Source organism: Carica papaya, chromosome 2 (genome assembly GCF_054855325.1).
Source record: "Carica papaya isolate Zhongbai chromosome 2, ASM5485532v1, whole genome shotgun sequence".
NCBI classification, from domain to species: domain Eukaryota; kingdom Viridiplantae; phylum Streptophyta; class Magnoliopsida; order Brassicales; family Caricaceae; genus Carica; species Carica papaya.
This window is the reverse complement of record NC_142310.1, coordinates 32,600,686-32,625,202: the sequence shown is the minus strand read 5'-3', so window position 1 is coordinate 32,625,202 and position 24,517 is coordinate 32,600,686. Positions and strand designations below refer to the sequence as shown.

The following is a 24,517-nucleotide window of genomic DNA, read 5'->3' as shown; positions in this document are numbered from 1 at the left end:
CAGATTAGTTGAATAGAGGTATTTAAACTTCTCTTCAGCCGGCCCTAATACCCTAGCCGACATAAGTGACTGGAGAAGAAGAAGAAAGGTGGCCATAAGAAAAGCTTAGCCACCAGAGAGACGATAGTGTCATCGTGCCAAAACCCCAAAACGCGTTGGTAACCCCAAATTTTCTTCGTGTTCTTCCCGTTTCTCTGTCCTTAGCTATTTAGACCATTCTCGATGCAGGATAACTAAGAGAAGCTGTAACCTACTAGAGAGGAATGATAAAGTTTGGCTGAACCGCCACACCGAAGAATGAAAACTGACAGTAAAACCAAAATTTTCCCCTCTTTTCTCCGTAAAACACCTCTTTTCCACGATTTAAACTAATTTCCATCAGGGACTGGCTACAATCGGTTTGGCCGAGAGGGAGAAGCGTTGAACAAGGAGAACCAGGCAGCAGAGCTTGGTGCTACCGCTACATCAGAACCCCAACTCAACCCCGATGAGTTTTTACGCCTTTTTCACAATTTCTTACGTATTGTTACGTTATTTTGATTTGAGCTTCCAAATTTTATCAGGAAAACCAAGAATCTAATAATCGGGAACCATCACGAACCATAGTGAAAAAGGCGGTGCCCTGGACTACGACCCAGTGTAGGAATCTCTCAACATTTTTTCTGTTACGGTTAAATCAAAGTTTAATCAATAATAAACTAAAATTCTAAATAGTTTTGTGATCTCTTGGTAAATTAAATACAGGATGCCGATGTAGCCCATAAATCGATTTAATTATGTTTGTCGCTAGCTTATTCGTGTTGTTTATTCGTTAATGTTATTTTTATGTTATTTTATCATTTTTACTTCATTTTATTTTATGTTACCTTATTTTATTCTATTTATTTTCAGTTGATTTTACCTGTTTCCATTTTTCTTCTGTTACATCAATTTAGAACCAATGTGTTAGTTTCACTTCTTGAGTCATTGGATTTTATTTCATTTCGTTTCATTGTTCATATTTTTCCTTAGTTGATTTTACCTCAATTCGTCGTTTTATTTTATTATTCATGTTATCACAAAATTTGACGTCTCTATTCTATTAGGATATTTTATTTCACTTTTACTTACGGTTTTATCTCTTAACAAATTTCGAAGCATGAATTTTGTTTACTTATATTCTTTTTAAAGTATGGGTCTTACATGTTATTGGTGGCTAGATAAAAAAATAAAAAATATCCATGCATAATAAACCAAATTGTTGAATAACATGGCCTATCGAGTATCATAGGAAAGAATGTATGGATTTGGTACATAGAGTGAACCCTACCGTAGACGTTACCCTCAGCTGTACGGGGCTAGAAAGTCCCATACTATATGGGATTGAGAGTTAATTAATTTTACTCATATCGGACGGGGTATTGAGTCGATCTTTAGTTGTGGCACCCATTACCGGATGGGGTATGGGGACGACTGATTAATTTAGAAGGAAGTGTTATGTATCCACGAGTAGCAGAGATCTCTATGGGCCTATAATGATACCGGTAGGAGGAGATAAATATAGTAAAACAGGAATGAGTATGACAAGAAAACCCAATCTCAAACAAAATGGTAAAGAACCCAACGCTACATGTTTATTTGAGTGTATGTTTTTTGTGATTAAATCGTCATTCTAATTCTATTTAGGGTATTGTGTTTGATAGATTACTAGTCAGGAATAAGAATATTAACATTTTTAGTAAAACAGACAAGGAATGCATTAGTATTCGAATTTCACTAAAATTTTACTCAATCGGTTGTTTTATATTTTCTACAGTCCTTTAATTTTTTGTATCAATGGTAAGGTATTAATATTCTTACTGAATTAGTCTAACTCATCTCTTTTTTATTAACCATTTCAGATCAGGACGATCAAGACCCGGATCCTGAACAACAAGAGACCAGTTAAACAATTACATCTTTCTGCTATGTTAATTTCGAATAGAGGTTAATATTATTTACTTGTTAGTGGTTTTCTCATTTTAAGTTCCGAAACATTTTCATAGCCTCTATTTGAGTATTTTAAGTAAATATACAAGGAATGTAATCTTAGAACATTTAATTCTTTTGCTAAATAAAAATTTCAGTATTATTATTTTTATGATTATGTTAAACGCTTGAAATCCTTGATAAGGGTTTTAGGCTTTTATAATTAGTATCAGAGCCGCGTTCCTCGGAATCATTCCTTGCACATTTAGGGTTAGAATAAATTTAATGTAATTCGAATCTCAAACCATTATCATGTAATATAGGTAAGGAAGCATGAGGAGAAAAAGACCCCCGCTGAACATAGTAGCCCAAGAGAGATCACTTCGGGAAGACGTTGATCGACTCTTCGAAATGCTTGAGAGACTGATTTTTGCATAACAGGCTAAGGATGAGAGAAGGGAGTTACCTGATCCCCCTCTACCCCTGCCACTGTATGAGCAACCTCCACATCGAAAGGATCTAGTACCCCCATGATACAACCCAGTTCCTCAACAATACTATCTAGCACCGCTGTAGTACAATTTAGTGCATCCACCGTACAACCCAGTGTCGCCACAAGGCCACCCATTTCCTCCCTAACATAATTCAGTTCTCCTCCAGCAGGACCTAGCTCCGCTTATGATGGAACCGGGTTACATCGAGAGATACAAGAGATTTAACTTATCTACTTTTGCAGGGGTATCCACTTTTGAGAAAGTTGAGTACTGACTGGCAGAGACAGAGAAGACCTTTGTGACACGTGGGGTAATTTTCGAACATAAGATTGTCTTTGCCATGTATATGCTCATAGACCAAGCAAGGCGTTTGTAGCAACTCAAACAGGCTACTCTACCCACTATAGTAATCTTAGAACAGTTTTGGGCTGCCTTCAATATTAAGTACCCTTTGAAACATCTCCAACATTTAAAAAAAATAGAATTCGCGCAACTGGTCCAAAAAGATTTGTTAGTATCAAAGTAAGCTTAGAAATGTCTGGAGTTAGGTCGATACTCCCCTAAAAGTATGACAGATGAAGGTAGGAAGACAAGGGGGTTTGAATGAGGTCTTCTTCATGAGATCAGACAACAGTTGTATGTGTTCAAGCTTGACACGTATTTATCAGTCTTGACTAAGGCCTAATTGATTGAGAGGAACATCCGCATTTTTTCCTCAGTGATGGGCAACTCTAGGCCCCCAATTCCACATCACAGACCCGCACCCACTGTACCGAACCAGTAGAATAAAGGGTCAAGACCCATCCCTCAGGCTCCTCCCCAGGCCCCAATAGCAGGACGTGGTAAGATTTGTCAGCACTATGGTAAAGATCATGGGGACCAACCTTGTTATTGTCTCAACAACATCTGTCGCATATGCGAGAGTACCCAACATTATACGAAAAAGTGTCCGATGAATCAGAATCAGGTCAGGCCCGCGGTTCAGGGCAAAGTCTACACACTCATCCAACAGGATGTTGAAGCCAACCTAGATGTGATTCAGAGTATGTATGTTATCTGCAAACATTTTGTACACATTTTAATTGACATTGGTGTTTCGCATTCTTTTATTTCACACGTTTTTACTCAATATTTAAATGTACTACCTGAACGTCTTGATTCTGTATTGTTGGTGTCTACACCTTGGAACGGAACATTACTAGTAAATGCTATATACAAATCTTGTATCATATAAATTGTAGGTAGAGAATTAAGTGTAGATATAATAATACTATATATGAAAGATTTTGATGTAATCCTAGGGATGAACTAGTTAGCGGCGTATCATGCTACTGTTGATTGTTATTATATGAGGTTTGTATTCAACATCTCTAACGAAAAATCTTTCATTAATTAATAAAATCTTAAATATTATTAGCACATGGTGATAGTATATTGAATTCAATCGTATGCCATTAACTTAATTGTTTTTTTTTCTGCGATAGTCAAACTCAATAAAGAAATTTGCATCTAAGATTTTTTGTTGTTCGAAAATTTTCGGACGTATTCCCTAATGAACTATCAGGATTACCAAGGGATCGAGAAGTAGAACTCGTCATTGATCTTCAGCCTAGCACACAACCTATCTCGGTTGCCCCATACTGAATTAGTCGTGTTAAAATGAAGGAACTGAAAAAATAGATCAAAGAGCTACAAGACAATAGTTTCATCCGATACAACATATCTCTTTAGGGTGCCAGAGTTACGTTCGCAAATAAGAACGATGGGACTTTGAGATTGTGCATAAACTATAGAGAATTAAATAGAATCATAATTAAAAATAAGTATCATCTCCCCAGAATTGATGACCTTTTTGATAAGTTAAATGGTGCTCAGATCTTCTCTAAGATTGATCTGTGTTTAGAATATCATCAGGTGAATATCAAAGTAGAAGAAATTCCTAAGACAACCTTCAGAACCTGGTATGAATATTACGAGTTTCTTGTCATGTCATTTGGATTGACTAACGCACCTGCAATGTTCATGGATTTGATGAACAGGGTCTTCAGGCCATTCTTGGAGCAGTTTGTTATAGCTTTCATTGATGATATCCTAATTTACTGTAAGAACAGGGAAGAACATACTCAGCATCTTATCCAAGTCTTACAGACTCTTAGAAAAAAGAAATTATACGCAAAGTTGAGTAAATGTGAATTTTGGCTTAAGCAAACTTCCTTCTTTGAACACATAATAACGAAAGAAAGGGTATCAGTGAATCCCGACAAGATTGAGTCAATGACAGGTTAAAAACAACTAAATTCGGTCAATGAAATTATAAGTTTATTGGGTATGACTAGTTATTACCATAGATCTGTAGAAGGATTCTCAAGTATAGCAGCCGCTCTGACACGACTCACAAAAAAAATGTCAAGTTTGAGTGGAATAAGAAATATGAAAGAAGCTTTACAGAACTTAAAAGGCGATTAACTACTGCACTAGTATTGGCTCTACCAAATGTAACATGTGGGTATACAGTATACAGTGACGCATCCTACTAGGGCTTGGATTGTATTTTGATGAAGCACGGAAAGGTCATAGCTTATGGGTCTAGACAATTGAAAAACTATAAAAAGAACTACTCCACTCATAATTTGGAACTTGCAGTAATTATCTACGCCTTGAAAACCTAGCGTCACTACTTGTAAGGGAAGACGTTTAACATCTATACAGACCATAAGAACTTGAAGTATATATTCACACAGAAAGACCCCAACATGCGTCAGAGGCGTTGGATAGAACTTCTCAATGATTATGATTATAAGATCTTGTACCACCCAGGCAAGGACAACGTGGTGGCTGACACTCTCAGCAGGAAGAGTGCAGGTATGTTAGCTTATATAATAATCTCTGAGTACAGAATGATAAGGGTCTCGCAACAGATACAACTCTAAGACTTAGAACGGGCCACATGCCTAGCCCACTTAACGGTTTAACCTGAGCTAATTTAGAGGATCAAGGAGGCTCAGCTGGCTGATTCTACTTTAGCAGCCATCAGGAAGAATATAGAATTGGGGTTAGACCCCAGGTTCTGAGTTTCTGCTAATGGGTTAATCAGGCTCCAAGACATATTATGTATCCCGAGTGACATTGATTTAAAAAGAGATATCATAACGGAGGCTCATAGTTCGAAGTTCACCATGCAGCTTCGATTTTGGTAAAATGTGATGAAAAGGAGTATTGTCGATTTTATCTCAAGGTGTCTCATAGGCCAACAAGTTAAGGTCGAGCATTAACGCCCAGAAGTTCTACTCTAACCATTGTCAATCCTATAATGAAAATGAGAGCATATCACTACAAATTTTATGACATGATTGCCCAAGGCACGTTCTGATCATGATGCGATTTGGGTAATAGTTGATCGACTCACTAAGTCCTCCCACTTCCTAACCATTACAGTAACATGCCTCTTGGACAAGTTAGCTAGAATTTACATTCGAGGGATAGTCAAGTTTCATGGGATTTCAGTAATAGTGGCATCAGACAGAGACCCCATATTTACTTCTAGGTTATGGACTAGTTTTCAGTAAGTTATGGGGACAAAATTATAATTCAGTATGGCTTTTTACCCTCAAACAGACAGACAATCAGAGAGAATTATTCGAACATTAGAGGATATGCTTAGGGCTTATACCCTAGAAATCGAGGAACACTAGGATGATCATTTATCCCTAATAGAGTTTACCTACAACAACATTTACCAAACAAGCATCGGTATGGCTCCATATGAAGTATTGTATGGTCAACGATGTAGATCACCTATTTGTTAGAAAAAGGGAGGTAACAGAAAATTATTTAGCTTAGCCTTTGTAGAGGATACCACAGCAAAGATTGCCAAAATTAGAAAAAACATCCAAACAGCTCATAGTAGATAGAAGAGTTTTGCAGACATACAAAGGAGGGATTTAAAATTTGAGACAGATGATTGAGTCTTCCTTAAGGTCACCTGTTGAAGGGTATCACTAGATTTGGGAAGAGGGGAAAGCTGAATCCCTGGTTTATCAAACTGTTTGAAATTTTGAACAGAATTGGGACGTCTACCTATAGACTAGCACTGCCACCAGAATTATTCACGGTCTATGATGTCTTTCATGTGTCAATGTTATGCAAGTATAACTCTGATACTTCACATGTGTTGTCCTACAAGCCCCTTTCACTCCGGGAGGATCTTTCGTATAAAGAAGCACCTGTCAATATCTTGGGACCAAAAGAGTAAGGTGCTCTATCACGAAAAAATCCTTTTTGTCAGGGTCTTATGACAGAATCACTCGTAAGATGGGGCTACTTGGGACTTGGAATCAAAGTTCAAAACTAGCTATCCTCATTTGTTCGACTAAGGGTAGCAATTTAGGGGTCCAAATTTTTTTCCGAAGAGGAGAGTTGTAACATTATGAGTTCAGAAATTAGTCTTGAAATAGTAAATTTTAAAATTTTCAAATAATAATAATAGTTGAGTTTCTTTTTTTAATTAAAATATACACAAAAATAATTATTGAGAATAATATATACATTTTGGGCACATTTGAAAATAAATTTCAAAAATCAAGGCCAAACTGTAAATAAAGGAGGCATGTTGAAAGAAAATTTGAAAAATATGGGTCAATTCGCTAAAACAAAAGGGTCACGTGGATGACCAATCAGTAGCACAACGAATCACTGCATGCCGCATGGCAACGACGTTAACACGGGCTCTATGAGAGAAACTTACGTTGGCAATCCGCATGCCAGGAAGATCGAACGACCCGTGTCCACTCCCAAACGTACGAATGACCCAGATCAATTATCCGAATACGCCCAATCGAACGGTCCCTGTTGCCCCACGCGAATCAAATCAGATGACCCGGATAAATTCTCCAAATAAGCGCAATTAGACGATTCACGTGCCTCCACTCCTCCTAGGATGAACGGCCTAGATAAGTCAAAGAAGGGTATTTAAACCTCTCTTCAGTCGGTCCCAAAACCCTAGCTGACACAGGTGACCGGGGAAGAAAAAGAAGGGCGGCTGGAGGAGAAGCTCAGCCACCAAAGAGACAATGGTGCCACCATGCTGGAACCCCAAAATCCGCCAGTAAGCCCAAATTTTCTTCTCGTTCTTCTCATTTCTCTGTCCTTAGCTATCTAGACCGTTCTTGATGCAAGATAACCGAGATAAGCCACAACTCGTGAAAGAGGGACGACGGAGCTTGGCTGAGTCGCCGCACCAGAGAACGAAAACTGCTGGAAGGCTGAATTTTTCCCCTTTTTTCTCCGTAAAACACCCCCTTTCCATGATTTAAACTAATTTCCATCAAGAACTGACCAGAATCAGTTTGGCCAAGAGGGAGAAATGTCGAAAAAGGAGAACCAAACGGCAAAGCTCGATGGCACCGCCACGCCGAAAGCCCAACCCGAACCCCAATGAGTTTTTCTGCCTTTTTTTAAATTCCTTACGTATTTTCACGTTGTTTTGATGTGCGTTTCCAAATTTTACCAAGAAACTCAAGAAATCCAAGAGCTGAAAACCGTCACGAATTGTAGTGAAAAAGGCAATGTCTTGGACTCTAACCCAATGTAAGAATCTCTCAATTTTTTTCCTATTACGGTTAAATCAAAGTTTAATCGATAATAAACTAAAATTCTAAACAGTTTTATGATCCCTTGGTAAATTAAATACAGGTTTTCGATGGAGCCTATAAATCGATTTAATTATGTTCGTCGCAAGCTTATTCATGTTGTTTATTCATTAATTGTTATTTTTATGTTATTTTATCATTTTTACTTCATTTTATTTTATGTTACCTTATTTTATTTTATTTTATTTCAGTTAATGTAACCCATTTCCATTTTTCTTCCGTTACATCAATTTAGAACCAATGTGTTAATTTTGCTTCTTGAGTCATTGGATTTTATTTCATTTCGTTTTATTGTTCATTTTTTGCCTTACTTGATTTCACCTCAATTTCTTGTTTCATTTTATTATTCATGTTATCGCAATATATGACGTCTCTATTCTATTATGATATTCAAATTTCACTTTTACTAACGATTTTATCGCTTAACAAATTTCAAAACATGATTTTCGTCTGGTCATATTCTTTTTAAAGTATGAGCCTTAATGTTATTAGTGGCTAAATAAAAATGAAAAATATGCATGCGTAAATCAAAGCTGTTGAATAAAAGGGCCTACCGAATATAATAGAAAAGAGTGTACAGACTTTGTACATGAGGTGAACTCTACCGTGGATGTTACCCTCAGCCGTACAGGGCTAGAAAGTCCCATACGGATGAGGTTAGTAGTTAATTAATTTCGCTCATACCGAACGGGGTATTGAGTCAGTCTTTAGTTGTGGTACCCATTACCATACGAGTTTGGAGACGATCAATTAATTTATGAAAGAAGTGTTATGTATCCAAGGGTAGTGAGATCCCTATGGACCCGCAATGATACCGGTAGAAAAAAATAAATATAGTAAAACAGGAAAACCTAATCTCAGGCAACATGATAAAGAATCCAACATTACATATTTATTTGAGTGTATGCTTGTTGATTAAATCGTCATTCTAATTCTATTTAGGGTATTGTTTTGATATATTATTAGTCAGGAATGAGAATATTAATGTTTTCAGTAAAACGGACAAAGAATGCATTAGCATTCAGATTTTATTAAAATTTTACTCTATCGATCGTTTTATATTTTCTACAGTTCTTTGATTTTCTGTGCCAGTGGTAAGGTATTGATATTCTTAGTGAGGTAGTGTAGCTCACCCATTTCTTATTAATCATTTCAAATCAGGACGATCAAGACCCGGATCCTGAACAACAACAAATCAGCTAAGTAATTACTTCTTTCCGCTCCACTAATTTCGAATAGAGGCTAATAATATTTACTTGTTGGTGGTTTTCTCATTTAAGTTTCGAGACATTCCCATAGCTTTTATTTGAACATTTTAAGTAAACGTACAAAAAATATAATCTTCGAACCTTCAATTTTTCTATTAAATAAAAATTCCAGTATTATTATTATTATGATTACACTAAACGCTTGAAATTCTTGATAGGAGTTTTGGGTTTTTATATCTCAAGTTCTCTAGAAATGTCATACAAATACAAGATTTCATGTATCAAGTGATATCAAATGGAAAAATATTTCTTTATTCATCAAGTATGGCTTTTTATATTTATGCAAGTTATTTAAACTATTACCTTCCTATTAGCATGATATACCTAAAATTTTTTTCAATTTATTTATGTCTGATTTCGATTATCTTTCAACTTATTCTCGCAATTTCTTTTTGTATTAAATTATTCTCTATTAAAAATGATACATTTAAAAATATTCATAAGATCTGAAAAATCATACTTCGAATATTAGCATGTAAGGGTATGCATTAGCCTAAAACCGAAATGGAGCACTTACAAGAAGTTTTAATACATATGAACTGCATACTCAACCTAGTTGCAATGTTTTTGTTTTCTTCTTCTTGGTCGTTTTTAAATAAGTTGGTTTAAGAAATGTTAATGGTTAATTTACTATTAAATAATAAATATTGAATTAATTATTAATTTATTATTAGTTGTTATTAAATAGTAAGTATTTTAAATTTAATCTAAGATTTTGAAATTTTTTATTGTTAATTTGTAACTAGATATCAAGTGTTAAATTAATGGTAAAAATAATTCATCAATATTTTTTAAAAAAATTTATGACAACTACTCTAATCATACCCATGTTGAAATATTAATCCTATCAAGCTAATTTTTTATCTTAAATTTTATAAACTAGATACTATTATTGTATATTATATTGATATGATCCAATCTATTCGATTATTGTTTAGTTTTTGCGTCAAAAATGAATTATAAATCTCCTAGTTTTTTTTTTTAGCTTTACCTGATACAAAGACCGAACTAAACGATATAATTTGATTCAATTTAAAATATAATTATCAGTCAAACACAATTGAGCCCTGTCTTCTTATTAAATTAAGGGTTTTGAAATTTATTATTCTAAAAATATTTAACTTTTACTTCAGTATTAACTATAAAATATTTAAACACTAATTATTTTTAATTAGTTTAACTCAAATAGAATAATCTATTTTTTCATCATATACATTACGGATCAAATATCATCCATATTCTCAATCCTATATATATGAATAACATGTTAAATTGTATTTTGGTCTGATTTAGTCTGATTTTTCAATCCTAACTAGACTATAAACATCCTATTACCATAAATAAGAGTTATGTTTTCTTCTTTAAACACCATAATATTACAAGAGATTTCATCTTGAATTTTTAGGTATTTTACACTCAACTATTCAAGCATATGTCCTAACACAATTCAAATTACTAGAATTTTACTGCTATTTCTATTAGATGTTCTTGAAAGCTCTTCGTATGTATTATTAACTTCACCTATATGCTATCTGATTTGTGAAGGATTTGGTACTTCCACTTGCATGCTACCTAATTTCTGAATTGAGTTGCTGCTAGGTAAGTGGCCCTGCTAATGATGGATGTCTCCATCTACATTTCTTCCTTTTTCCTGTTTGGGTTCTAAAGATTTATAGAAAAGAATGGATTTTAGAAAAATCTAAAAGAGGAAGGAATCAAGGACGGAAAAAAGGGAGATTGTGAACCAATGAGAAGAATATCCAATGTGATATGTGGAAGACATAGAGGGAAGTAAGAAAAAGAAAAAGATGATTCAAGATGAGTGGATTTGTTAAAAGATTTGATACTATTCGATAAAATAAAACGAAAATTACATATGCTGTTTCTCTAACTACTGTTTTTCTTTACAATTCTCCATCATCTCATCAATGTTTTCTACAATAAAAACGCCTCAGTAGGAAGAAAAAATGGCATTTCTTTATAAATAAAGAAGTTCTTTCAACTCCATATGATATGATATTATATGGTATGAAATATTTTTAGCACCAATGTACATATCTAATTTCATCCTTTTGAAAAATCAATTTAGGTGAAGGAACAACCTAATTTCAAACTAACACCTCAATTTCAAGTCTGCTGAAAATTGAGCTTGTTCAAAATCAAGCTACTTCAACAAGTTTCCGCCCCTATTCACATCAAAAGGAGATCAACTCAATATGGTAAAATCACTGATCATTTATGCAACCAAAGTAACTTTGGATTGTTATATGCAAAGTAAAACTGTTGTAAAAAGTATCCACCTGGTGTTCTATCGGACATGACATAACACCATAATAGAAAGCTACTACTGTGAATGAAGAGTTCTCACTTCTCACCCTAAAACTTGCAGCTCATGCAGATGGATTTTTCAGATAAAACAGCCTCAAAGAAAGTAAATGGATACTTGAGGAATGTCAATGTCATTGTCTTCATCATCTTCACAGGCCACAACAACATCTACGTGCCGACGATAACGGGGCAATTCTATCTTGGCCACTTCCCTAGCCAAATCCACCACTTTCTTATCCATCCGATCTCTGTGCCGCGGGAACATACTATTGTATAGCAGACTACTGCCGCATGATATGCTATAGGCATTCAGCCCTTTATCCTTCAGCCACTGGAGAAGTTCCCTCAAAGTTGGATTGTTTTCAACAATCCATCTATCCCAAACAGTCCAGCTCATGTCACGATGCTTGATTACCTGTGGAGGGACTGGCTCGGCCATAGCAAAAAGAGGTAGTGCAAGGTTCGCAAATGTGTTCCTGTAATCCTGAACTTCATGACCACCATCCAGAACCTTGTACAGCTCTAAGCATACAAGACCAGTGGCTAGAGCAGTAGAAGTCGCTATTGCAGGGATAATCCTTCCAGCAATAAATTTAGCTTTCAGCTTGTCAACCTCAGGAATGCAGTAGTTCCTCGCCCTCATGTTGGCAAGCCCAGCTATCATATCCATGTGGTAGTTGGTATCATCATCCTGTATATGTTTTGAAACCACATTAGCTTCAAACCTAGTTGACAGAATAGAAAGATTGAATTGCTTAAGACAGCAATGAAGTATTCTAGATTTTGATAACATCAATGAAGTTTTTCAGGTGAAGACACAAAATCAATAATATATACTAGTGAATCACACATGGGAAGGTTCCCCTTTATCACCATCTAGGTCAAGGATGAGAGATAATCTAGACCAATTGATCCAGCTAATTTAAAACTTTAAGGTAAATGCATAAAGGATGAAAGGAGACAAACCTTTTCAAACTGGATTGGTTTTGTCCTGAACCCTGGAGGCAGATTCTGTCTGCAGTTCTCTAATTTCTTGATAAGTTCATTTATAACTGCTGCATCATCAATAGAAGCAGTGGAGAGAGTGGTAGCCTTCTCATCAGTCACAATTTTGGCATCTTTCTTTGGCTGGAATTCTGGAACCATCACTTTGTCAACAGCCTCAGCAAACTTCTTGGGATGCTTCACCCAGTCAGGGATTTGGATACCAAATGTCTCGGCTCGTAATATGGATGCCGCTATAACAAAATGGAGGTGACTGGGATCAGCAATAGAGAACTGAAGAGGTTGAGGGAAACGCTTTGGAGCTGACCAGAATGGAGCCCCAGTGCTGGTTGCAGCATCTTCAGGAAATGTATAAATCAACTGTTTAATGCGGTTAGCAAAGTAATCTTCAAACCTGAACAATAAGGATAATATCAGAAAACATGCAATCAAAACATTGCTTTTATCATAACCGTACACTAGATCTATCATCATTCACGAGTTACCTTAGACGAGCCCAAGTTATGCAGTCCTGGAATGTTTCACATTTTTCTCTGTCAAGGCACTCAATGACACGTTCTAGAGTATCCCTAGCCTGAGCATCACCAGCATTCCTCATGGCAGCAGTGTATTCAACAGGGTTGGACAAAAATGCATTCGCTTCAGCAGGAGTTTTCTCAAGCAAACCTTCAAACTCAGATCGAGCCCATGTCAAACAGTGGTCAATATTGTGTGGGAAGGAGTGGACAGTGCACATCGGTGCTTGCTTCTCAGGTGGATCCCTTGAGGCACCATAGTTTTCTGTTAGGTGAGGAATGACCATCTGAGTATTGCATTTAGCACCTAAAGTCCCTGACTCAAGAAGTGGCTTCTGGAAATATAAGCACCTCTGGTCAACATATAGCCTCGCATTCACATTATCCAGCGCATTGATAACAACTGTCAAATTCTCCCAGAATGCATCATCAAAGACATTCTCAGTTTCAGGTCCCACACGATTTTGCAAAGCCTCAACATTGAGACAACGATTTATTGATGTAGCCGCAGAAGCAGCAACAGTGGATTTTGCTTGCCCGATATTCCAATCACGGAAGAGGAACTGTCTACTGAGGTTACTCTTCTCAATTACGTCATCATCAGTGATGGTCAGCTTTCCTTGGTTCCCACAAGAAACTCCCATCAGCGCTAGATTCTTCAAGAACTCACAACCAAGTGCACCAGATCCTACCATAAACACTTTAGCATCCTCCAGCTTCTTCTGGAGCTTAGAGCCAAACACTGAAATTTGTGCATCATAGCGGCTATTCAGAGGGGTAAATTCACTGGGATCTAATGGCTCTTTTGGTAGTGATTCCAGAGAATCAAAATAGAAGAACTGCATAAATATGCAAATGAAGTTAAGCGTTAGCAGAACAAGTAATAGCAATGAATCACTCAACGAAACTCCCAACTACAGGACAAAGTCATAAGACAACCAAACTTCATGATGTCTAGGCTAGGCCCCATTAGTCACAACTTGCCAAAGTTGAAATCACCAAAAAAATATGAAGTTTGCATTTCCTTCTTTTTCTAGAACCACACAAACCCCCTAAGGAACAGCTTCTGTTCCCAGAAAGGCAGAGCCCATTCATTTACTGTATTTGTCATCATTGAATTTCTAAAACAAGTTTGCAGTAAAGGCGGCCAACTTTTCAATTAAAATGTGACTTGTGCACAAAAGAACTCTGTTAAGCAGAAAAATGTACAAAATTGACTAACTGCCTACTGTCACCACCTTAATATGCATAGAAAAGTCCAATTCAATACAAACATATTTTTTCATCTACATGTGTGTCCTTGCTTGCGTTTGTGCAAAAACCTGGGGGTCCATGTAGGAGTGTGATAATGTAAATCGATCCTTGTAAGATACAACCACAACAATAATATTATCCTAAATGTCCCTTTCAAACAAAATCCTAAATGCCCACTTTTTCATAACAATACCAAAGGGAAAATAAAAAGGTGAATACAAACCTGAAAGAGGGGATGAAATTTTCCAGAACACGCTTTGACAACCTCTTGTCCAACAATGCCACCAAACATGGCAGCCATGGGATTCAGAACTGCCCTGGCACCAAATGCAAAGTGCCGCAAAAGCTTTGGGTTAATATCTGCCACAGTCCCTCCCAAGCTCTCATTGATGCTACTGGCAAGAGATATAAGCTTCTGAGCATCCTCCTCTGAACCAGCAACAGGTAAGCGGCCCAATTCAGATAAAAATTTATTCAGTGCTAGGAAAGCTAAGTGCAGAAGAGGCGGACGATCGAACTTTGAGAAATCACTCAAAAGAAAATCGCCCGGATCTTTGAGTGCTTCCCTCAATGGCTTAAAATTCAATACCTTGGGTGGCTTCACCTGTGTGACAATACCGCCTTTCAAATAGGTACCAAAATTTGTGGTATCCTCCTCAAGAGTAAAAGAATATGGCCTTGCACTTTTAATCTTCCTGGGTTTTCCATCATTAAGCTCCGCCATTCCTTGAACTTCAGAGAAAACAACAAGATCCCCATCCTGAAACTCAAGCCTTTCATCATCCACACATGACACAAGAGCTGGGTTGTCATTGCTTATGGATGCTATTATTCCTGTGTGCGGTTCCTCTCCATCAACATCAAAAACTGTGAACTTGGGACCAAAGTCACAAAACACAGAACCAAAAACACCTCTCACTTCAGCCTTGATGAAGGAAATAGGAGGCTGTTGATTGTGGCAATAGTCATTGAACTCAACCGCATTCTCAAAACTTATATCCGTGAAAACAACAGCCTGCACCAAATAAAAGATAAATAGGTGCATGATGCAGCAAACAAAATACATTAAGAAAACCTTTCCAAGAAGAAACAAGTGATACATGCACAAACAAGAATCAAGAAACCAAGACCAGGATGAAACCAAAAACAAAAAGCTTCCATAGCTGCCCAGATTTAAATCAGGTGCTTGATGGATGAATGAATACAGGTTTTTTAGTTCAAATCACAATTACCAGAATCCCATGTAATGAAAAAAGAAAGCTACTAGGTTCTCAAATTCTATGCTCTTGAATGGACAAACGGTGTAACAAAAAGCTGTAGCTATACTTGAAAAAAAAGGCTTTATTTGCAAATAATTGCCACCAAAACTGCCCCATTTGTTCCCTATATCATCTACCTCATGCTTAAATCATCTTCCTGGAAATTGATACACAGACACATGGAAAACAATTAAGTTGGACATTTACTCTGAAGTAATGATAGATCTTCTTCAGATCCAGCAAATACAACATTAAAAAAATCATAATTCTTCTGTTGACAAACCAAACATGGGAAAACCTGAAGAACAAGGTGGTACCTAAAAGGAAATGTACATTTACATAAGAGTTATATAATCAGAAATTCAAGGTTCAATTTAATTTAACAAGAGAATATAGCTACATATATGCAGGAGCATTCAATGCGTGTATATAAACCTCACAAAAATTCAGTTCTTAAGATAATAATAACTGTAAACAGCTCCTCTAACATGCACAGTCAAATGTTGGTTTTTATCTAATGAAATAGACCACAGAAGAAGACATTCTCCTGCAGCCCCAGCCTCCAGTTTAAGGTAATACTAAAACAAAAAAATAATTGAGCAAAAATATATTGTTGACAGCCTTAATTTGTTAGTGATCACAATCGACCGTCCACCACAAGCTAATTCAAACTTTTTCTACAGGGGACTGCATCTATAGAGAAGAAAATGCTCCAGCACAATAAGTGGTATCATTACTTTCCTGAACAAATTGGAATCCATGAAGAAAAAAAATGCATAGAGAATTTTAAAACAATACTTTTTTTTGAAATAAAAAGTAGTATAGCAAACTAATGAAACTAGTCAATTCATGGAAACTTAATTCTGTTTTGACTAAACAAAATAGTTAATGTATTACTTGACAATCAATTCCAAATTTGGATCAACTAATCCGGTGTATCTTCCACATTCATAGGACTTCCTTTATATTTTCGCATTGTGAACATGGAATTTTCTTGCATTTCTAATAATCTAATTCCCATTTTGGCATTTCTAATTTCTGGAATAAGCACCTGAAAATCAGAAAGCTTGTCTTTGGTTAACTGTGTTGTTAAGGTAGAAACAACCACTGCATTGTTGAGTTCCTGCAACTTCTGAACAGAAGCAAGTGCTCTGTTCTTTCCCACGTCGTTCTCTGAGAAAAGAAAATTACCGGACAAATCCCACAATTCCACCACTCCTTCATCGTGCAATGTAACAGATTTGACCCCAGCAAGAATGAGATTTTTTGCTGCCACAATCAGAAATGATAACAGAATGAGTCCTAGAACGAGAGAGAAAACAGAAGAATAATTCGTGTAGTACAAGCAGTGTAATAAAAATGTTTCAAACGAAAGCTACCTTCAGCTACCATAAGAAAATTGGCATTCAATGCTAAACGGAAAGGAAAAGGAAATGCTATGAGCGTTCATACCAATCTCTGCACCAAGACCTTGCATCCCCGAGACAAGGACATTGGAAGCAAAAAGCCGTCTCATCGTCTCGCGGCCGTACACCGCCAGCTGTCGGCTGTGCAAGTCCTCATCAATGTCCGACTGATTGGATTCGCCCAAAGCCATGATCGGCTGCGGCGTCGGTGCGGCTTCACTGTCGCCGCTGCTGTTATTGTTGCTGTTGGCGGCGACGGAATTGTTGTTAGCCGTCGATTCGATGGCCGCGGGATGGGAGACACCGGTGTCGATCCGATGCTTCTTCAACGCCGATGCACCCGTGTTGTTGTTGATACCTTCACTACCTTCTTCTACAACCACTCCTTCACCAGGTCTCTTTATAGGAAGCATATAGTGCAGTAAACTGCCGAAAAAACCAGAAAACCACAGAGAAATTACAATCAATACCATGGATAAATTCAACAACCTAGAAAGCTCAAAATGAGTGCTGAAAACCGAAAATCCAACTACGATCGGCAACAAAAACATCAACCACAACCCTAAACCTAGCCTCGACATGATTATCGGGTGGAAATGAAATGAAAAAGAAAAATGAACACACAATCTACCGGAAGAGAACCAGAAAACGTACCGATTAGGACCGAGGTTTAGAGAATAATGGAATCTGAAAGAGGGAGAGAAAGAGGGTAAATTGTCGGTATTAAAGTTTTTCTTTATTAATTTTCTTGGTTATAAATTTGAAGTTTGGTTTGCTTGGTGAGTAATTTTGGAAGGAGTAGATAATAGCTAAGCTTGGCCGGGTTTATATAGGATGGGGAGAGGGGTATTTATGGATTTGCATTTGGGCTCTAGGGTTTTGGGTTGGCGCGGCGTGTGCTGTGCTGTGCTACTACCATCTCTCTCTTCATTGGAGAGAGAGATAGAGAAAGGCTGTGATGTGGGGAGAGGAGGATAAAGTCAGCTGGGAGAAGGAAGGTACATGATTCAATCATGGAGGAGAGCATGGGATTTTCTACGACGTCGTTTCGTTACAGCACCATGGTACTCTCACTATCTATCTAATGGTACTGTCAAATCATAAATAAAATTTACAATTTTAAATAAATTTTAGTTGCTAAAACATAGCATAAAACTGCCGATTGAGCATGATTTTGTTTAGTTAAATAGATTAAATAAATTTAAATTGGTTTATTTGCTAATATTTTAATTTGTTTGGGCAAATTTTTTTTTTATTATTAGTATAATTAAGTGAAAGAAATGAAAAATTAAATATTTAAGCATGACAAACACAGTTAAAGAAGGCTTCTGCACGCACATTGAAAGGGTGCTTCGTCTAGGTCACGTGAGTCCTGTGATAATATTATCGGCAAAATACTATTTTAACTATTATGATTATAGTGGACAAATAAATATAATGTATCAATATAAACAGATTTATTTTATTTATTCCCCTGAAAACATTATTCATGATACCATAATTTTATGTTTTAAATGTAAAATAAATTACTGTCCACTTTTATTTTTATAAAATTACAGCTTTTAACATAAATGCTGTTAATGTTATATGCATTTTATGGTAGTTTGATTAATAATACTAACAAATGAAAATGATAATTTTTGCCAACTTTAATGCCAATTAGTCAAAGGCATTAATGGTCTTAACCTATTTTGCCATCTTTATAATTATTTAAAATAATAATTACTAACGTATTCTAAAAATTTTGGATGCATTTGAAGCGTCATAAGTGTTAAGTTATTTAAACATATTTAAATTTTAATTTGACTGTGTAAATTACATAATAGTTTAGTCAAATGCATTAAAATAATAATTAAAAACTTGTTTAATCAATTATAATTAAACTAAATATTAAAACTACAATTTAACAGAAACATTACAAAACATTGAAGATTAGCAAGCCTCTTGTGTAGTAGATATTTTGTGAAATAGTATTTTATAATAAAATTTGAAAATTTATATTTATTAAAATAAATTGCAAGTGGCTTGCAGTAGATGCATAGAATAATTTATCATAGACATGGAATATATAATCCATTCCCATTATAATTTAACCCAAGGAATATATTCTTCTCTTGCCCTGCAAGTGAGGATAACTGAAGAGTGGCCTACATAATAAATAACAAGTGGGCTATTTTCTTTGGTGGGAAACATTATTAATCCATTACGAGTTATTGTTATCAAACACAGTTCAATTTAGGTAATACACTGTTTGGGCTCTTTAACTAGAATTCCAAATCGTATAACAAAGTTCAGAGCTTGGTCTTTTGGGCTTTACAAGGCGACTGCCCTGTCTTGGACCCAACTTGTTTGACTACCACCAAATCAACATGACTTCATTTGCTAAACAAAATATTAAAAGAAAATCTACATACTGTAAATCTATGATCACTTCTAACCCCTGATACGTTTAAACATGTCCTAGTGGGATCACAATTGCTATTTGTATTCAAAAGCTTTCAGAGCTCAAATAATTAGAGGTCCAGAATCCAGCACAACCATTAAAAAGTACCCATGTAAGTTGGCCATGAGTGTAACGGACATGCATGTCAAGCCAAAACTACCCTTCCAACATGTGACCTCTTGGGTCTGACCCATAGGAGCTGAAGCTTCAAAGTTAAACGTCAAGGGAAAAGAAGTGATGAGATGAAATTCTAAGTGTGGCGTTTTTTAATTTTTATTTTTATTTATCTCACAAAGCAAACCCCCCCCCGGTCAGACAAAAAACAAAGTAAAAGGGACATATCCCTTGGGCCCTCAAGAAAGCCATCAGGCAAACAAAAGGAAACCTGGACTGCAATACTCCCTCGTGTCACTAGGAACTTGTTGGCCCATAAGATCAACTACAATCTTGTTTGCTCTTTGCTTTTAACCTTTCTTATCCGGGTATCCTAGCCTTTTGCAACCAAAAATGAAATGCCTAGCCATTATTATATAAGACACACGAGCATAAGACATTAAACTATTCCCCCCACTCACATCACCACCATGAGTGAAATTTAGTACGCCTATTATGGCAGACATTCTTATGGAAACAATAACAACATCAATATTTTATTCCTTTTCTTCTTTGGCTGGTATATAAGGAATACTTTTATATGAAATTATGAAAGAAAAGAGGACATATATATTGGATACAACTTGGGGAAAGAATGAAGATATATCTATCATCATTTCTGCTATTAGAGCTTCCCAAATATGCATTATGCATGGTAGCATGGACTTGATAAGGGAACCCCTTTGTACAAGCTTTTAGCATCAGTAAATTACAATTGATGGAATCTAAAAGGATTTTTACCTGTTGTTGTTGTTGGGCCGCAGCAATATCAATAGAATTTCAGAGAATTGAGGCCGCTTTGACGGGCAATTGTTCCAGCACTTTGTCATGAGAGATTTAAGGAATTGAGGGCAGTCCTTGGGAATCTCTGGCCTTAGGCCACATGCTGCTATCCCAACTGCTGCCTGCACAGGGGAGCATGTAGAGTAGGCTGCCTCACCAGTCACCATCTCCCAAATCACCATTCCATAACTGTATGAATTACTCATCCAAGTCTCAGTAACATTCTCCGGGTCACCAGCAATAATCTGTTTTCAACCAAAAATATCAAAGGGAGGGAAAAACTTCATCTCAACTCCTAAACACCAAAAGAAGGGACTGGATGTACATTTTACTTGTGAAATTTTCCTATTAGTAAAGAGAACAAACACAATAGAGTATATTTCCTTCAATGAATCCTTTCTAATTTATTAAGATATTCTGCAACTCCAAAACAATATAGTTTTATTCAAAATCTTTCAATAATGCCATCCTGGTTATATCTGTATTCAGATAAAACGAGAATTGTCTGAATTTATCAAATATCCTAGATGTCAAAAGAGAATCGTCAAGATAACTTTTTACAATTATTTTCATTCATAAAATTTATTCACTAGGAGAAAAGGACAACCACAAACGCAGTTGGAAAGGCTCGGAGCATATGAAAGTTGTCTATCTTTGGTTTAGATCAGGAAGATTTAAAGTTCTTTCAGCCGCTTTAAAATTGATTAGGACCAGAAAGACTATAAATGCAAAATAATGATAATAATAAAAATTCCAACTTGCGGGCTCCACTATTTGGACCATTTTGCCAAAAGTGCCACCACTACAAAGGAGAGCCAAAAGATGATTTGTTTAAGAGAGAATATGAGTGCTTACATAAAGGTAAGCATTAAATTGAAGATTAAAGCAAAATAATCATTAAAACACGTTAAGCATGCTCATAAAATTATGTTGAGATAAGAGACTAAAGTTCCTTTTTGGAAAAATTAGATTGATTCCAAGAAATTTACTCCTCAATTCATTGCATCGAGATAAGGTCCAATGTCAAGAAATAGTAGAAATAATATGATTCTAGATAATATTTAGAAAAACCCAGAAAAAGGTTTCCTTGAAATTGCAGTAATTAATAGATGCCACAGATTATACAGTTCACCTCATCTGTCCATCTTCCCCCACACAGAGAAAAAGAGGTGGGCCTAGACGCTATATGTATGAAAAAATGTATAGATGCAGACTGTATTAGCATATATCTCAAGGCTGCAAACAAGCTCCAACCAGAAGAACATTTGTGCCTTGACTGCTCCCAGTTCACAATAAAACAAACCGCATTGCATAGCAACTCAAGGAGCATTTGAACTTTCACTCAGAATAAATTCAGAAATTCCATAAGGAAGCAATCAATAGAAGGTCTTCTAATAACCTCATGATTACGGATCATTGACTAGTTATTTTCTCAGCATTTGAGGAAGAAATTTGCGCCATCGGTCCAGACATACCATTCTAGAGGTAATCATTCTAAAGCTTTATAACCTAATGCTAATGACATTATTGATGGGGGTTACTGGGATATGCTCTGATAACATGATGACCGTCACGATCATGCATCCAACAATTATAGTTACCGTCAACAATAATAACATGAATTAAGTGAACTTTTTAACTACAATCAAGTAAAAGAACACAAACCTCAGGAGCTAGCCACCGATAGCCATCAGTTTCATACTCCATTGCTTCACCAACACTCTTGCAAGCAGAGACTATCCCCATGTCCCCTAAACAGGCATTCCCATGCTTATCTAGCAGAATCCTCTGTGTGTTGACGTCTCTATATGCAACACCGTGATCATTCATAAATTTGACCCCTTCAGCTATATCAGCTGCAATCCTAATTATCTCCTTAGTCTGAAGCTTCTTGTTCTTTAGCATCAAGTCATGAACTGATCCACCTTCCATCAACTTCGTCACAACACACAAACCATGATTTTCATCAACACAAACGCCACAAAACTGCAGAATGTTCTTATGCCTGCAAGTCATTAACTCCAAGAGATCTCTCCGAAGCTCAAATTGATAAGAATTTCCCTTCTCACAGCCCTTGAGTTTCTCGATTCCAACACACTTGCCCTTGTAAACACCTTTAAAAGAATTGGTGCCAATCTGCTCAATAAACTCAAGATTGTCAGAGTTAAGCAACCATTTCCCAATTTCATCAGCACCAGATACGATAGTCTGCCATTCGTCGACTGAGACAACAAATGAAGAATTAGGCAGCGGTGTTTGAAGCTGGATCTTCATGTTCAAATTCTCAATCCCGTTTTTATAACTCTGCTCCGTAGGTTCTTCTTCAATCTCCCCAAATTCTCTCCCCCTGGTGTTCTCTTCTTGACACCCACAAAGCCCAAATGGCAGCTTCACTGAAGTGGGTTTCGGCTTCTTTATAGCAGACTTCAAGGCACTTTCGATCCGGATTTTAAACAATTTTTCATGCCCAGCTTGAACCAAAAGAATAATAATCCCGAGTGTGAACCCCTTCTTCTCGAAGATCTGTATCTTCTTACAACAAATGGAGGCACTATCAAGTGCACCCGACATGGCTGGCCAAGAAATCAAAGAGTTACAGGCAAATGTGAGCTTGAATACAGAACCCTGTACTTCATCATCAGAAACTTCTTGAATTAATATTGCAGGATGGTCGTCTCCTGATGCTTGCTCTATCAATTTTATATGTAGGAAAACCTCTTTCATATCAAAACCAGCCTGAGCGTAACTGTTAATAAGAAGAAGATGATGATGATGATGATGATGATGAAGAGTGATAAACAAAATGAGAAAAGGTTAAGCGCCAACTACCAACAGTACCAAATAAGAATCCAAATGCTCAGTTCAGTTGCTAAGTGGAAAAAAATTTTGGAAGAGAAAAACTAGGATTTATATTTCAATACAACAAATATTTCTTGCAGGAAACCTTGAAAGAAAAAAAGAAAAAAAAAACAGAACCCCGTTGTTTCAGTAACTAAATAAGATTACTTACTTCCCCTTATCTAGCCCATTTCCCTTGCTTTTTTAAGTTTTCCTGCATTTTCTCAGCAACCTAACAGAACGTGAGTCGAAATCTAATTACCTGAGAGGCAACGAATCATAATGCTTCCTTATATTCGACATGAGCTTCTCCGGCAATTGACTCCCAGGATATAACTGCGTGAGATTCCTTACGACGCTGCCCCAAACAACCTTCTTACAGCCCTCGATCTTGGACGATGCCGTTCCAGCCCCCGAAGCTGTAACATGCTGGTCACGTGCGGAGTCGAGATTCAGCGTGTTCTTCAACGAGGCAATGGCCTCCGACACGTTCCGTGTCAGCCGCTGCAGTCGCTTCTGCATAGCATTCGTCGGCTCCTTCACGGCGGCTCCGGCTCCAGCTCCAGAGCCCTCCGGCACCGTCCCCTCCGACCTGTCCTGCGTCCGCATCAGTACCTGCTCGACCATGTCCTCGTCCGTACTGGCCCGACTCGACCAGCACTCCAGAGCAGCAGCCATTACTTTCCTCTCGAGCTGAGCAGCAGAATAAGCAAACAGCTCAAGTGCTCCTTGGTTCTTGCTTCAGATTTCGAAACTGTGTACCTATATTTGTATTGATATATAATATATGAATATAAAAATGAAGAAAGAAGAAAAAGGGTGCGTGATCGCTGACAAGAGGAGAAAATGGAAAGGGGTTGTTAAATTTGTTATAGTTTAGTTTAAGCTTTTGGGGATGGTGGGAGTGATTAAATAAAGAGTGCCAGGCTGAGAGAATGATTATGAGTGAGGACAGTAGATGGGCCGATGCAGACACTTGAGAGGGGTGATGCTGCCCTTTCTTTCAGGATGCCTGTGAGGCTGTGATCCAGAGGATGATGTATGTCAGGTAAGATATGAGTATAGTTTTTGTTTTTCTTTAACGTTATATTTGAAATAAAATTTAAAAATTTCTAAAATTTAAGCTAACATCCAACTTTAGCATTTAGATATTATTTCCTTTAAAATTATAATTTA

At 36.7% G+C, this 24,517-nt stretch overlaps 2 protein-coding genes across 2 annotated transcripts; both read right to left on the bottom strand.

Annotated features, from left to right (window-relative positions):
- Positions 1-11,574: 11,574 nt before the first annotated feature.
- LOC110823697 (ubiquitin-activating enzyme E1 1-like) lies at positions 11,575-18,095 on the bottom strand. Its single transcript, XM_022054132.2, has 7 exons — positions 17,779-18,095; positions 17,171-17,550; positions 16,770-16,987; positions 14,683-15,474; positions 13,176-14,044; positions 12,652-13,084; positions 11,575-12,376 (listed from the first exon to the last, which is right to left on the bottom strand). The coding sequence occupies exons 2-7, from the start codon at positions 17,535-17,537 to the stop codon at positions 11,780-11,782; spliced, it is 3,276 nt and encodes a 1,091-aa protein (XP_021909824.2). The 5' UTR covers positions 17,538-17,550; positions 17,779-18,095; the 3' UTR covers positions 11,575-11,779.
- A 2,150-nt stretch (positions 18,096-20,245) lies between these two features.
- On the bottom strand, positions 20,246-24,390 carry LOC110823779 (Protein kinase superfamily protein). Its single transcript, XM_022054256.2, has 3 exons — positions 23,604-24,390; positions 22,169-23,249; positions 20,246-20,748 (listed from the first exon to the last, which is right to left on the bottom strand). Exons 1-3 carry the CDS (start codon positions 24,017-24,019, stop codon positions 20,458-20,460), a joined length of 1,788 nt encoding a protein of 595 aa, XP_021909948.1. The 5' UTR covers positions 24,020-24,390; the 3' UTR covers positions 20,246-20,457.
- Positions 24,391-24,517: the final 127 nt, after the last annotated feature.

What these genes read in the sequence shown, in the direction of transcription:
- LOC110823697 (XM_022054132.2), bottom strand. Translation starts at nt 17,537, where the DNA reads ATGCTTCCTATAAAGAGACCTGGTGAAGGAGTGGTTGTAGAAGAAGGT. An exon ending in ACAAGCTTTCTGATTTTCAG is followed by an intron (nt 15,475 to 16,769) that starts GTGCTTATTCCA and finishes TATTTGGTGCAG; the next exon opens with GCTGTTGTTTTCACGGATAT. An exon ending in AATTTCATCCCCTCTTTCAG is followed by an intron (nt 14,045 to 14,682) that starts GTTTGTATTCAC and finishes ATATTTATGCAG; the next exon opens with TTCTTCTATTTTGATTCTCT.
- LOC110823779 (XM_022054256.2), bottom strand. Translation starts at nt 24,019, where the DNA reads ATGGCTGCTGCTCTGGAGTGCTGGTCGAGTCGGGCCAGTACGGACGAG. An exon ending in TATGATTCGTTGCCTCTCAG is followed by an intron (nt 23,250 to 23,603) that starts GTAATTAGATTT and finishes TCTTATTAACAG; the next exon opens with TTACGCTCAGGCTGGTTTTG. An exon ending in ATCGGTGGCTAGCTCCTGAG is followed by an intron (nt 20,749 to 22,168) that starts GTTTGTGTTCTT and finishes GGTTGAAAACAG; the next exon opens with ATTATTGCTGGTGACCCGGA.